This window comes from Terrapene carolina, unplaced genomic scaffold, assembly GCF_002925995.2.
Source record: "Terrapene carolina triunguis isolate 2854851 unplaced genomic scaffold, T_m_triunguis-2.0 Scaffold89, whole genome shotgun sequence".
In the NCBI taxonomy this organism is placed as follows: domain Eukaryota; kingdom Metazoa; phylum Chordata; order Testudines; family Emydidae; genus Terrapene; species Terrapene triunguis.
The window spans coordinates 18,652,742-18,666,325 of NW_020664440.1; the positions used below are offsets into that span (position 1 = coordinate 18,652,742).

General features: G+C 41.8%; 1 protein-coding gene across 4 annotated transcripts in view; it reads right to left on the minus strand.

Annotated features, from left to right (window-relative positions):
- The window catches only part of SLC6A6 (solute carrier family 6 member 6), a 74,735-nt gene that overhangs the window by 4,588 nt on the left and 56,563 nt on the right, over positions 1 to 13,584 (minus strand). For all 4 annotated transcript variants that reach the window (XM_024207519.1, XM_024207518.1, XM_024207517.1 and 1 more), the window contains 5 exons: positions 11,015 to 11,127; positions 7,779 to 7,916; positions 5,474 to 5,576; positions 4,293 to 4,393; positions 1,300 to 1,470 (listed from right to left, as the gene is read on the minus strand). In XM_024207519.1, the coding sequence (XP_024063287.1) occupies positions 1,300 to 1,470; positions 4,293 to 4,393; positions 5,474 to 5,576; positions 7,779 to 7,916; positions 11,015 to 11,127 (626 nt within the window). The remainder of the gene's footprint in view (positions 1 to 1,299; positions 1,471 to 4,292; positions 4,394 to 5,473; positions 5,577 to 7,778; positions 7,917 to 11,014; positions 11,128 to 13,584) is intronic.

A 13,584-nucleotide genomic window follows, 5' to 3' on the forward strand; every position in this document is an offset into this window, starting at 1 on the left:
AAAGGCAGCTTTGGCTACTTTTAGACCGCTTTCTGAATAGATGGTGAGAATGCAGGCAGGAAAATAAAACCCCCAACAAAATGTCCTAGCCAGCACTAAAAAAGACCATTAAAACTTGGAGAACACACAAATTCAAGTGTATTACTGTGTTCTGGGAAAAGCTACTTTCTTTACTGAAAAAAAGCACAGTTTGAAGAGAAGATGAAGAAACACTGTGAAGGGCGAATAGAAGAATGTAGTTGACTTTGTCTTTGAGGTGCACTAAGCATATATCTGGCCGAGGTAGGACCAAGCTGTAAAGTTCAGATCTCAATCCAAGTTTCCCCAAAGTCTGGGAGCGTTTGGAGCCAATGTTTCATTTGGTTCATTTTAGAGAGCGAGAGGGGGAGAGAGAGAGAGAAGAGCCAAAAAGTTCAGAAAAGAGTTTTCCTAAAATTCGGGAATTGAGTTTTTGACAAGAGATGAGGTCAGGCATGGCCTTCACATGTGGTACTAAATAGCCTCAAAATTCCATGGGTTCTTGGGTGCAGGATTTAGATTTGGCCTTCTCTCTAACTTTTCTAGCTATAATCTTCTCTCTACTATTTTACCTATTGAGCTCCCTTTGCCTTGCAAACTGAGCTCTGGTGCACGGAGGCATAGTTCAGTTTCTGTGTGAAATTAGACTAACAAAACAACTGTGCTCAGAGAGGGAACATTTTGTTGAACAAAAAGAACACAGACATGGAAGGGCAAGTAATATCAGCTGATATTTTTCTGAGGCCAGAAGGCTTAGGTTTTAATCTAGTTAGATAGGATTCATAATATTTGCTGAAAGAACTGGTGATCTGAAAAATGATTATTTATATTGGTTAAACTGAGGTGTTCAACTTTGCCCTATCAAGAGCCACAATGACAGCTTTCCAAGGGTTGTGATTATTTTGCACAACATGAATCAGGCTGCAGCTGGCCTATCTTTTGTACAGGAGGCAGCTTCATGTCACATCATGCCATGCTCCATCTTTATCAAGATGGAGAAGGTGGAGGCTAGCATGCTGGGGTCTGTATTCTCCACTAGCAGCCCTTCCATATTAAAGACATGGACAAGTGTGTGCCATATTGTACCTCTCCAGTGTGGCTTGCCTTATCCACTGTATGTTAAAATAACCTACCTGGAGCCAAATCAACAAAGCAGATACAAAGAGAGTAGCCCCCCAACTCAAGCCACCATTTACTCTTAAACGTTAAATTTTTCTCGCTCTGTCTCACGCATACACACATATCCATCCATCCATCCACCATTTATGTGGTCATTCTTACCTCAATAAGTGAGCCATCCGACTGTACAATGCGGATGACCATCACCAATGGGATGCAGATCATGGAGGAAAGAGCAAGAACCCATCCCACGCCGATTGACCAGTCAGGGTATGTGTAAACTTTGTTGTAGGTCAGAGGTGTATACTTGACCAGAGAAAAGATAAAGCATGCCTGCGAGGGAGGGGAAACAAAACGAGAAGAAGGGTTATAGCATAGGTACTAGCATTGTGGATCCACTGCAGCTTACACGGGATATGGTATCACTGGGACCCAGAAAAGGAAGGCAGTAAAAGGCAGCACTGGCCAACTTTGCTAAACATTTTAAACTACGGGAAAGACATTCTACACTGAAACTGTTACAAGAGCGCTTTATATGTGCATGTGTATGTAAATAGCCAGTTAATATGCATGTTTATGTAAATAGCCAGTTAATAGATATGGCCCCAGTAGATAGCACTCAAACATGTAGCACAGTTCCTGCATTTTGTAGAACCGATAACACTTGTTCATTGCAAATGAAGTGCTCTGTGCAGTTCTTTACCTCGTTTCCTAACACTGACCAACTTGTCCTCCAGCATAAAGTTGCTTTCTTTCAGTACTGGTTACTTCGCAAGGGAAAGATATAATGCTCTTCCCCCTTGCAAAATTAGGAAAACTACTTATTTCTGCTCTGCAACCAACACAGCTAGGTTTTGTGCTTCAGTTTGTATGCCAGGTTCTTGAATGCTCTTTAAATCAAATAGCCACTTAACAGTGAGGTAGATCGCCATAAGCCCAGTGAGTCAGGTCTGCACTGCATGGGCATCCATCTAGCACTGGCTAACCTCCAGAGTCCTGTCCCATCGTACAGCGATCTCAGTGTAAACCCAATGATGGATTCTAAGGGGACAAGCTTTTCTTTTGCTGTTCCAAAGTCCTGGTCAGGATATTATTACAGTACTCTTACAGTATCTCCCCTCTCCTGAACTCTCCTCATCTGTGCTCACTTTTGAGCATGGTGTTAGCCAATACATATATGTTAGGTGCCATGGACACTACATTAAATAAATTAATGGAGATATCCTATCTCCTAGAACTAGAAGTGACCTTGAAAGGTCATCGAGTCCAGCCCCCTGCCTTCACTAGCAGGACCAAGTACTGATTTTGCCCCAGATCCCTAAGTGGCCCCCTCAAGGATTGAACTCACAACCCTGGGCTCAACCCACTGAGCTATCCCCAGCATGTGCAGGTATATTAACCGAACTATATTATGTATTTCCCACAATGCTGTTCACTTCTGTTCACTCATGTCAAGCTATATATCCTACAATATCCTGCAAAGCTGAAGTCAGCTTTGACACTGGAAATTATGAAGGGACTGTGACCTGGAGCTGGGTCAGGTGGGTGACAGCAAAGCTGTCTAGCAGTCAAAAAGACTGGAAGGGAGATGACTCATCAGACACCTACACTCAACAAGCAAGCCCACTTGCTTTGACAGTAATGAGGTTTTACATCGGACATATGAATCTACTGTGTTGCATTAACATGCATCAGTGAGAAAGGAAATATTTTCTCTGTGTGTTCGCAAGAAAATAGGAAATATGAATATGAGGGGACTTGATTTTCTCCAGCCACTGCCTTGCATATAGGAATTCTGCTGTGTTGAGGCCACGTGCTACAACTGTCCACCTCAAATTGTCAACATTTACACAGCACTGGCATAAAAACATCCAACATCTTCATCAAGACTAGCTGACACTGCTCCACTATAGCTGGGGCTGGTAGCACTGTCTATGCTTAAAGTTGCTCAATACTTCCCAGTATAAGATCCTGTTTTCGGCTGTTTTATAACTTTACCAAACTTTAACCATTTGGGCTGCAGTTTTCCATGCTGAGTGTCAGCCTAAGGTTGATTGATAGATATTGACTGATTGATTGATTGATTGATTGGAAAATTTCAGCCAAAATGGTTGAGTCATTTCTGAAGACAAGGCTAGGGAAAAATATATTGTTTCGCCCATTTAAAAAAATTCTGGAGATCTTTTCTTTGAAATGCTCTAATGTCCCCCTTCCCCCCATACTTTGGTGTAGGGCCTTGGAATTTGGCAAGAGGCCTTTGTTTCAGAGAGCGGACTTTTACTATCCCCATGAAAATCCGCCGAAATTTGACAAAGTTATAAATAAGCCTTTGAAAAATCATAGTTCACACATGCTCAGTAGAGACCTGCTAGAGCTCAACACTAAAATCTCAGACGATTCTATCTTCACTGAGCATGCTCAAGCATCTCACAGGTCTTAGTGCTGACCAGACTGTGCATGTACCATCCACACAGAGCACAGGGTCAGGCACCAGAAATTAGAATAGGGAACCTATCTCTCCTATGCTCTCAGTGATCCCCCCCCACACACACTCACACTGGTCCTCAGGCAATGTGGAGGATGAAGCTGTCTAACTCTTATACAGAGGGGACAAAGCTGGGGGAAAAAGTGGCATGAGACTAGAAGTAGAGGGGGGAGAGTAACTGTAACTGGGAGATGGAGGAGACTGGGACTTGGAGCTGAGGGGAGACTAGGACTGGCTGGATCAGGAGCCAAGGACAGGGAGCTAGTGGGGGAGGAGGGAAAGCTGGGCACGGCTAGGTGGGAAGGCTGGTACTGGAACCAATGAGGGAAACAGGGTGGGGTAGGGTTGGGAGCCAGTTGGCTCAGGGAGAACATTGAAACTGGATAAGGAGCTACGGGGGAGGACCGAATGGACCAGGCAATTTTGCACAGGCAACCTTAATTCTGGCATTTCCTAACTTCTGAATGCTGGTCTTTGCAACATAGCTTTTTGTGTTATATATAATACTGAATGAGAAACGGAGCATTTCCAACCTACGTGTACCCCTTTCAGTTTGGTACCTGCACACAGTGGCCCTCTGGGATGTTCCCCTTTACAGGACAAAAAACCAGGACAAAGTTTGGAAGGAAAAACAAGTGCAAGATGAGACATAGTGTGATTCTGTACTTACCACGCAAAGAAGTGGTGTGATTAGAATCCAGCTCCATTTCATCCAGGGACCAGGTCTGTATCCAATCATATCTTCAATGGCATCATACATATTATCAGCGCCTGGAATACATAGTCACTTGGTGATTTGGTGAAGAAAAGAGCATTATCAAGAGCCTGTATATGAAAGCCACATAGTGTAGGACATCAGTAACCAAGTGGTATTGCACTAATACAACTGCACAGTTGGGGCTGAGAAGGCGCTGAAGGGGGAAAATAGTGGCTTGTTTTGAGCCTATGGGAGCTGTTTGTGTTTAGAGAGGGGTGTCTGTGGCTAAGTGTGGATGCTAATTTCCATAGTAAAGAGGAAATGTTACATTAAAGGGTTGTGTACAATGTTGTTCAAGAAGGGTGATGCACAGGACTTTCAAAAAGACCTTGAATGGTGGCACTGAAAGGTTGAGGGAAGTCTCTCTTCTCATACTGTTGCAGTAGAATACTGTGTAGAATACTAACCCCAGAGCTACCATGGAAGTTGGCAAAAGTTTTGCCTGAGAAAGGACTGAGTAACAACTGATACAGCCCATTTGAGTTTAAATTTGACTGTGGTTCAATATGAAGTAAAAAAAATGGTATTTATAGTTAATACTATAATATTAATAGTTCATGAAGAACCATGGAAATGACCAGTCTTAGCCAGTTAAAACAACAACATAGATTATTGTCAGATTTAGGAAATTTGCATCACCTAAAAATAACCAGACATAATAGATTTTTTTGTAGGCTCTCTCTTAGCTGTTTTCTATTTGGCTGGCTGGACCCATGTAGAGATTACAGTTTTAGAAAATAGGTCTTTGAGACACAATCAGAGCTTTTCACTATCAGCCGAAAGTTCAGCTCTGGACCTTAGGTTTACACATGCAAATGCTTAAGTGTGCATCTAACTACCAATGAGCATGCAAAAAACATTCAATTCTGTGTGAAAAAATTGGAGGCTGGCTTGAGCCCAGCTAAAAATGTGGCCCTCAGAATGAAGAACAAAATGACAATAAGGGAAAATACCAGGTGCTTCCACAGAATATTCAGGAATGGATGGTTCAGTCTGCTGAATGATGCCTTTCTAGCTTTGACCAACAAATAGGTAAAATTTGGTATTATTGGCTCACGATAAGATTCATATTAGATCTAGGGATCCTTACTTACCATAAACCCAGGCTACAGCAACACATTCAAAGAATGCAACCCACAAAAGGCATACACCACTAGCTGCATAGTAGTCAAAGAGTTGAAACACATACATGCCACCCTGTAAAAGAGACACACACAAGGGTTAGGATCAGTCACTAAAACCATGAGTGCTCTATACTCAATTCCAAATAAAATATCCTTATGAACAGAAGACCATGCTGTACCAAATTCTTTACTGTTTATAAAAAGTAAAATTCTACCAAACTGTCTTACTGCTTAGCATTAACCTCCCTAGAAAAGATGCTTGTTTATCACTGAAAGCATTTTAAAGCAGAAGAGTATTGATCAAAATTAAGCCACTTAGTATAATCGACTGAGGCTAGGTCTACACTACAGCGGGGTTCCGACCTAAGATACGCAACTTCAGCTACGTGAATACCGTAGCTGAAGTTGCGTATTTTAGGTCGGCTTACCTGGCGGTGAGGACGGGGGAAAGTCGACCGCTGCCGCGCTGCCGCCGACTCCACTGCCGCCTCTTGCCGAGGTGGATTTCCGGAGTCGACGGCAGAGCGATCAGGGATCGATTTTACCGCGTCCTCACGAGACGCGGTAAGTCGATCCCCGATAGACCGATTGCTACCCGCCGGATCGGCGGGTAGTGAAGACATACCCTCAGACACTTAAGTCTTTCCTTCTTAAAGATATTTTTGTATGGGCATTTATAGAAACATATGATGGAAAGAAATAATTGGTCTTTAACATAAACTCCTCCAATGAGACTAAAGTCATCTCACTAGGAGGTATTCCATTTATGAGTCTATTACTTTTAAATATTACATAGATATGTCCAGTCTCATTGCCACATATTGCTCTAAATATGCTGAAATGTATTTCAATATGGATGTCATTTTCTTCACTCCTTATGTTAGTTTCACATAAACATTTCTGGAAAAAATTGTCAGTGTATTCGAAATGTCAGTTATGGACATTATTTTGATTCCTACAGAGATCCCTCAGATTTTGTTTTAAATCTGATCTTCAAAAGAAGGCTTGTGTTCTTTCTAAGATAAATATCACATTAGTGCACTTATTGGAACAGATTCTAAGCTCACTTATACCAAGTTAAATCCAGAATAACTTCACTGATTTAACCAAAATCAGAACCTACTTCACTGAATGTACTAGATGGAAGCTGTATACCCCAACACACCATGCTAGATTTGAGTTTAACAATCTCAACCTGTTTTACCTTTTAATGATTTGGGGTCAGATTTCTGGCATTTTCACTCATGTTGTATAGTACCTTAGACACCATGATTGAAATTACTGAGCTTCCTTGTGGAAGAAGTTGAAAGTCAGAAGCTATTCAACTTGGCAGAACAGCACTAGTCAGCAGTTTGGGTCAAGAGATGAAGAATTGTACCCTATTCCATTAAAACTGTAGAGGGAATTTAGCTAGGGACAATGTAGTTACCCAGCCAAATTGCTACAGAAATATACAGCATAATAAACAAATTACGCTAGAGCAGATGAGTGACTTTATCTGGAGTTATTAGAATTATATATATATATGTTTTAAAAGTTTCAGAATCAGAAATAAGATGCAAAGCTCTTTAAAGTAATCTTTGGTTTAAGACCCTGTCTGCCATTCTTGTTGCATTATGAATGGTATGATTAATTTTAAAGCTTTTGTTTTGAAAAGATTTTCATTCCCAATGTCTTTAGCTGTTCTTCTGCACCTATCTGATTAGGAAGCAGCTGTAAACTAAGTTATATGGGAGTGACAGTCAGATTTTCCATCTTTTTATTTTTTTTATGTTCAGACTAGATATGTCGTATTGCTGAGTAGATGCTTCTGGAAATTCCATGTGCTTTATTTTTTGGCTTGCAATGAGGCATCATTGGCTAGGGCAGTGGTTCTATACTGTGACCCCATTTTATAACAGAAAAAAAGGTTTGGGGCCCTCATCCTATGTAGCCATAAAGAAAGGAAGGGTAGTCGTATATCCCGGCAACTGTTCATGACATCCCCGCTCCCCGAGTTGAGAACTAATGGACTGGGTGTCAGAAGTCCTGGGTTCTATTTAACTTCACTGTGCCTCTGTTTCCCCATCTGTAGAATGGGCATAAAGATATCTACCTCCCTTTCAAAGCACTTTGAGATCTAGGGATCAAAAGAGCTATGTAGGAGCTAAGTGGTGGTGTTCTTCCAAGTGGTTTGCTTTGTGCCATCTGATTCACAATGTCAATGAGGATACATGCTGATTGTAAAATAAATAAATAAAGTAAAATAAAGCACTCCATCAACAGTGTTACTTACTTCAGTCACCATAGTTAGTCCCAGAAGATAGCTAAGGAAACACACTATAGCAATGAAGATTTCCCGTCGGTAACCCTTCCTTAGGAAGGATGGGTACAGATCAACTAATGACGTGATCTGTCCTTCAACTTCAACAAACTAAAGGGGGAAAAAAACAAATTGAAATATACACAGTATACATTTCATTCTCTTTTGTCTTAATTAAACACCCCCTAGAAGCTCTGTATTTACACTCTATGGAACTATATAGTACTTTGAATAATCAAATAACAATCCTATTCCTTGCAGCCTCAAGGTTAAAGTGTGTGTGTCATTTTTTAGTTTGGAAGAAGCTTTCAGAATTGAAGTCAGTTTCCTCGCATACTTATAAGACATTAAGTTGGTTTTCTTATAAACATAAGCTACAAGGATAAAGGAAATGAATGTGATGAGAGGAAAATGCTCATGTGGCTTTTATGTTGTAGATGTTTCAGATGAACAAAAAGTGGATGTTAGAAAAGAGACAGAGAAAAATACTCGAAAAGCTAAACCTCCTGAACTGTGGCAGCAACTCTCAATCTCTGTCTTCATTTGATGTGCTGGTGAAATTTATATGCACCACATAGTTAAAGTACAGAATTAGGGCCAAATTCTGTTTTCAGTTATACTGGTGAAAATTCATTCAATGAAATACAGCCCTGCAAACTTTTTTCTCTACACAAAACCCCACTTCCCCCCGTTAGTTTGTTTCATCCACCTAGTGCATCTTGTCATAAACTTTGGCCCCACTCCTGGAAAAATTCTTGCAGATACTTTACACGCTGTAAATAGACCAATTATTCGGAAAAGCACATGGGTAAGGTTAAGATTCTGTCACAGGTATTTTCAGTAAAAGTCAGGGAAAGGCCACGGTCAATAAACAAAAATTCACAGAAGCCCGCGCCCTGTCCCTGTTTTTACTAAGAATACCCTGGGGCGGGAGTGAACAAACAGACCACTGCTAGAGTTGCAACTGCTCCAGCCCTGCCACTGCTCATGCGGTAGGAGATGACCACTGCCGTTCCAGCCCCAGGGGCTGACCCAACCCTGGTCACTGCTCTGGCAGGCAGGGGACTGCCGCTCAGGCAGTGGGCCGCTGGTGAGCTGTCGGCAGCCCCAGGGCTGACCTTGGCCGCTGTACAAACATAATACTTAGTCCTGCCTTGAGTGCAGGAGATTGGACTAGAAGACCTCTTGCAGGCCCTTCCAGTCCTACAATTCTATGATTCTTTACATATGTTTGTACAACTCCTAGCATAATAGGGCCATCTGGTTTGTGACTGAGACCCTTAGGTGCTTCTCTAATAGCTGTAATGATACAGCCACTTTACAGGGGGTAGGTAAAATATTCTCACTTGCAACATAAACCGACGTCTGGAGCAGATCAGCTATCTTACTTTGTCTAATTCAGCATCTTAGAACAGTTTTTATTTTTAAAAAATTATCTGTACGTCCTTGCAACAGAAAAATGAATGTAAGACAAATATAATTAGAGTTGTCCAAATAAAACAAAACCAGCCTTGGGGAAAGGGCGCTAGTTTATTGACAGCCAGAAGAACTTCATGTATAGGAAAAGGGACCATTTAATGGTGCACAAACAAATCTAATAGAAACAAAGAAATCAGACAGCCAAATCCTGCTCTCATATCTGGCACAATCCAAAGCCCACTGAAGACAGCGGGAGCCCTTCCATTGACTTCACTGAGCTTTGCATCAGGCCCCTTACAAGGGTGACTTCATTGAGCTGCATTGATGTAACTGAGGGCAGTTTGGCCCCATTAAGTTGTCAATAAGTAAATGGTTCATCCCCTAGTCAGTGACATATTGCAGCGAGTTCGTGAAGTAGCAATATTCTGGCCTATATAAATCATCCTAGCCTTTGCATTAATATACTTACTATGTCCAGAAACTTCCTTTAAACACATTGTACTCTGTGCCCTTCACTGATAAGGGATAGCAGCTGTATTATTGGACCGTCTAGCTTCCAGTGTTTAATACTAAATGCTTGCTTGAACTCCTATTTTAAAGTGTTATGTAAAACTGTTTTTCTTTTTACATGTAACACTTCCCATTGGTTGGATTTGATCTTAAGATGCTCTGGCATTCCAAAACCCTGCTTGAGTGCACTCCAGAAAGGGGGAGTGGAGGAAGAGGAAATTAAGCGCTCCAATTAGTTTCAATTATTCTACACAGTGAGGAGCTATTTAAAATTACTAGACAGCTTAACATTTGTATAAGCACTTGGTTGTAGAACCGCAGCCCTGGGCATTGTAACATTCAGTTTGGAAGGGACTGAAAGTCACTTAGTAGAGTTCAAAGAGTAAGCAGTAAAGAGCGATTTAGAACAAATGCCACACTTTACAAATTGGAGAGATTAAGCGGGTAACCACTGGGAAAACTCCATTTATGAATCTCTCCTCATATAAGAGAGGATTTGAGTTCAATAAACATGTTGCCTTTGTCGAGTGAATTTTTAGAACGTCAGAGTTACTTTACCACTGGAGTATAAAAAGTTGCCTGTTGCTCTGAAACCTCGGGCAATCTCAGTTTATAGTTACTGCGTAATCCTTGGTTGCCTCTGTTTACTTGTGACTATCTAGAAATGATTAACAGATTCCTTTGTGGTATTTATGCTGATATTTCTGTGAAAAAAACTCCTCTTTGAACAGCACTACACTACAACAAACTAGGCACCTTGTAGTTCACACGAGCAGGGTCGACAAGGAGCAGTTACAGCGCAACATTTTGGTGCACTCTGCAATTCACTCCCACGTAGTCCACAAGCCCTACCATGGTCAGAAACCTCAGTGCCAATTGATTTCGATGGCACCCAGTACCTTGCAGGCACAGACCCCAGGTGTTCCTTCCTTTTGTGATGAGTATCTCTCCTTCACCAGACTCAGATAATGCTGCACACCAACCACAAATGGTGGTGTGTTGTGGGGCAGCATTGCTCTACCCCTTGGACTCCCCCGGGTCCCAATAGCAAAACCTTAATGCACAAGATCATGCTGACCCTGCCACCACTAACTTATTCATTGTCTCTATGTATGGATTAAAGCAGCTTCTCCATGGATTCTGCAGCACAGGCAACTTCATTTAAGCAGGCTTATTGGTATTTTACTATTATTTTTAATCCACCCATTTATAATGGGGTTGCCATTGCTGGCATCATGGCGACAAATAAGACATATATGTCCATTTCTGTGGGTACTAACCTGGCTATCCAGTCCAATCAACAGAAGCATAACAAAGAATAGGATAGCCCAAACAGTAGGCGCCGGCATCATGGTCACAGCTTTTGGGTAGGCAATGAAGGCCAGGCCTGGACCTAGAGGAGGAGAAAGAGAAAATAGGAAGGGGGGGAAAGGGAATGGAGATAGTAAGTACTCAGCTCATGTCTAGAGATAGCTACCCACCAATGCAGGGATGCCTGGTTCCTTTCAGATAAACCCAAACCCAGCTGGAAATACCAGAAGTGAAATTGTTTGGAGCTTTCATCTGACAAAGAAGCACGCATGACTACAGCAGAAACCCCAAGAAAACCCAAAGGCCATCGCTAACCGACCACCAGTTTTAACATCTGTCTCAAACATGCCAGTAATGGATCGCTTCCTGCACCAGCCATTCAGGAGGTGTAACAGGAATGAAGGCAACTGCCCCAGTAGAATAAAGGAATCCTGTTTCTAGCACACATGATCGCTATTTGAGTGGAGGGGGGGGCACAAGAGGGAATCTGCTCCAAATATTCTCCTGAAGCTTCAATGCTGCAGCCAACTCAACCTATCCTTCTGAAAACACAAATCTCTCATACACCTTCCTTCCAGGTTTTGGTTTATGCTCCAATAGCCAAGGTCCTTAACTGCTGTAAACCACCATTGAAATCAATAGCGCTGCCCTTATTTACACCAGCTGTGGATTTGGGCCTATGAGTTCTCAAAAGTGTTCCCTGCTGTTTGGAAATTATACTACTAACGCTGATACTGCTAACACGCCACCATAGTCAGATTCTCCTATACCACTCGGCTTCCTAAGTCGTGCCGTAACAAATCTGGGTCCTGCCAACAATCGTGCACAACTACTAGACCAATTACGCATGCTGTACACACCACAGACCAGGGACTAAAACCTTGGTCCTTCTGCTCCAAAATCACAGGCTTCTAAAACTTAAGCTAAAGGAGCTCCCCCATAGCTAGTAGTAACAGAATGTGCCTTATCTGCTCTGTGGCTCAGCTAATAAAGAGCTGGCTCACTCACACCCACCCACACACAGAGCATCGGCGCACTGCACTTCTATGTTGTTTCTCACAGAAGTTCTCACCTGGTGTCACACAGGTTTCAAATAACACTTAGTTATACATCATGAGAACTTTTGTAAAGTGAGTATGCCATCTCTGATTGGGCAACAGGGGCAGTAGGAATCTGACATCCGCTACTGGTTTAAAAGTGATCTTGTAATTTTTACAGTGTGGGGAAATCTTGCAAGGACAGATTTACATGCACATTAAAATCTGGACTTTTTTTTGGTTTCAAAAGAAGGTGGATTGGAGTGTTGACATCTTCCAGGTTTGGTGAGAAGATTCAAATTAAACTTGTTTTTCAGTAAGGAAGATAAAGTCCGGTAAATCACAGGAGCAGAATTCTCTTGTTTAATCTGCATGGAGAATCGCTACTGACGCTCTTCCTAACTCCCACTTTTCCTTTCCAACAAGAACGATGGAGAAAGGAGCAAGGAAAAGAAAAGATGAGAGCAGGAGGATGCCATTTTTAAATTAAAAGAAAAATTGAAGTAATTTAAATAGAAATAAATACAAATTAGCCAGCAATTGATTGATTAATTTTATTTCATTAATTTTTAAAAAGAAACACGTCTGTGGTTTTATGTGACAGAAAGCGCGCACACACAAAATTGGCTGAGTAGCTAAAATTTCTGGGGTTCTGCTTTTCCCTCAATCCCTGGACATCATGTCTTCTCTCAGTAAAAACTGAATTCCCAGCTATAACTGCTATTAGATTGCATTTGTAGCCAGTCTGTGCAAATGATGAGACAGATGTAAAACTGCTATTTCTCGCTAAAACTCACTAAGGGTATGTCTACACTACCCGCCAGATAGGCGGGCAGCGATCGATCCAGCGGGAATCGATTTATCACATCTAGTGTAGACGTGATAAATCGACCCCCGAGCCCTCTCCCGTCGATTCCTGTACTCCAGCGCCACAAGAGGCGCAAGCAGAGTCAACGGGGGAGCAGCAGCAGTCAATTCACCGTGGTGAAGACACCACGGTAAGTCAATCTAAGTACGTCGACTTCAGCTACATTATTCATGTACCTGAAGTTGCGTAACTTAGATCGATTCCCCCCTCCCCGCCCTAGTGTAGACCAGGGCTGAAAGTGTATGTTTGTGTATGTTAATTTCTGATGACAAGTGCTCTATGGTCTGTGTGTATTTTTCTGTGAAAGCAAATGTTGAACTATAAAGAGAAAAGTCCATGTAAAATACCATAACATTTCTGGCATCCTTTCAGTTTAATGTAAATAATTGAAAACTGCATTTAATATGGAGCGCCGTTCCACTGAATAATTATCCTGTTAAAATGCACTGTGCTTGTGGTTATTGTTAAAAGCTTATTAGAACAGTAATAACCATAGTCTATTTGTTGGCCACTTGCTGATTAAATGAAATATTATGGCTGGAATTGTATCCAGTCAGCAGAGGGAACTGTGGCTGGTAGATTGAAACAATACAAAATATGGAGGCCAAACCTTCTCCATCAGCTGACAGACACG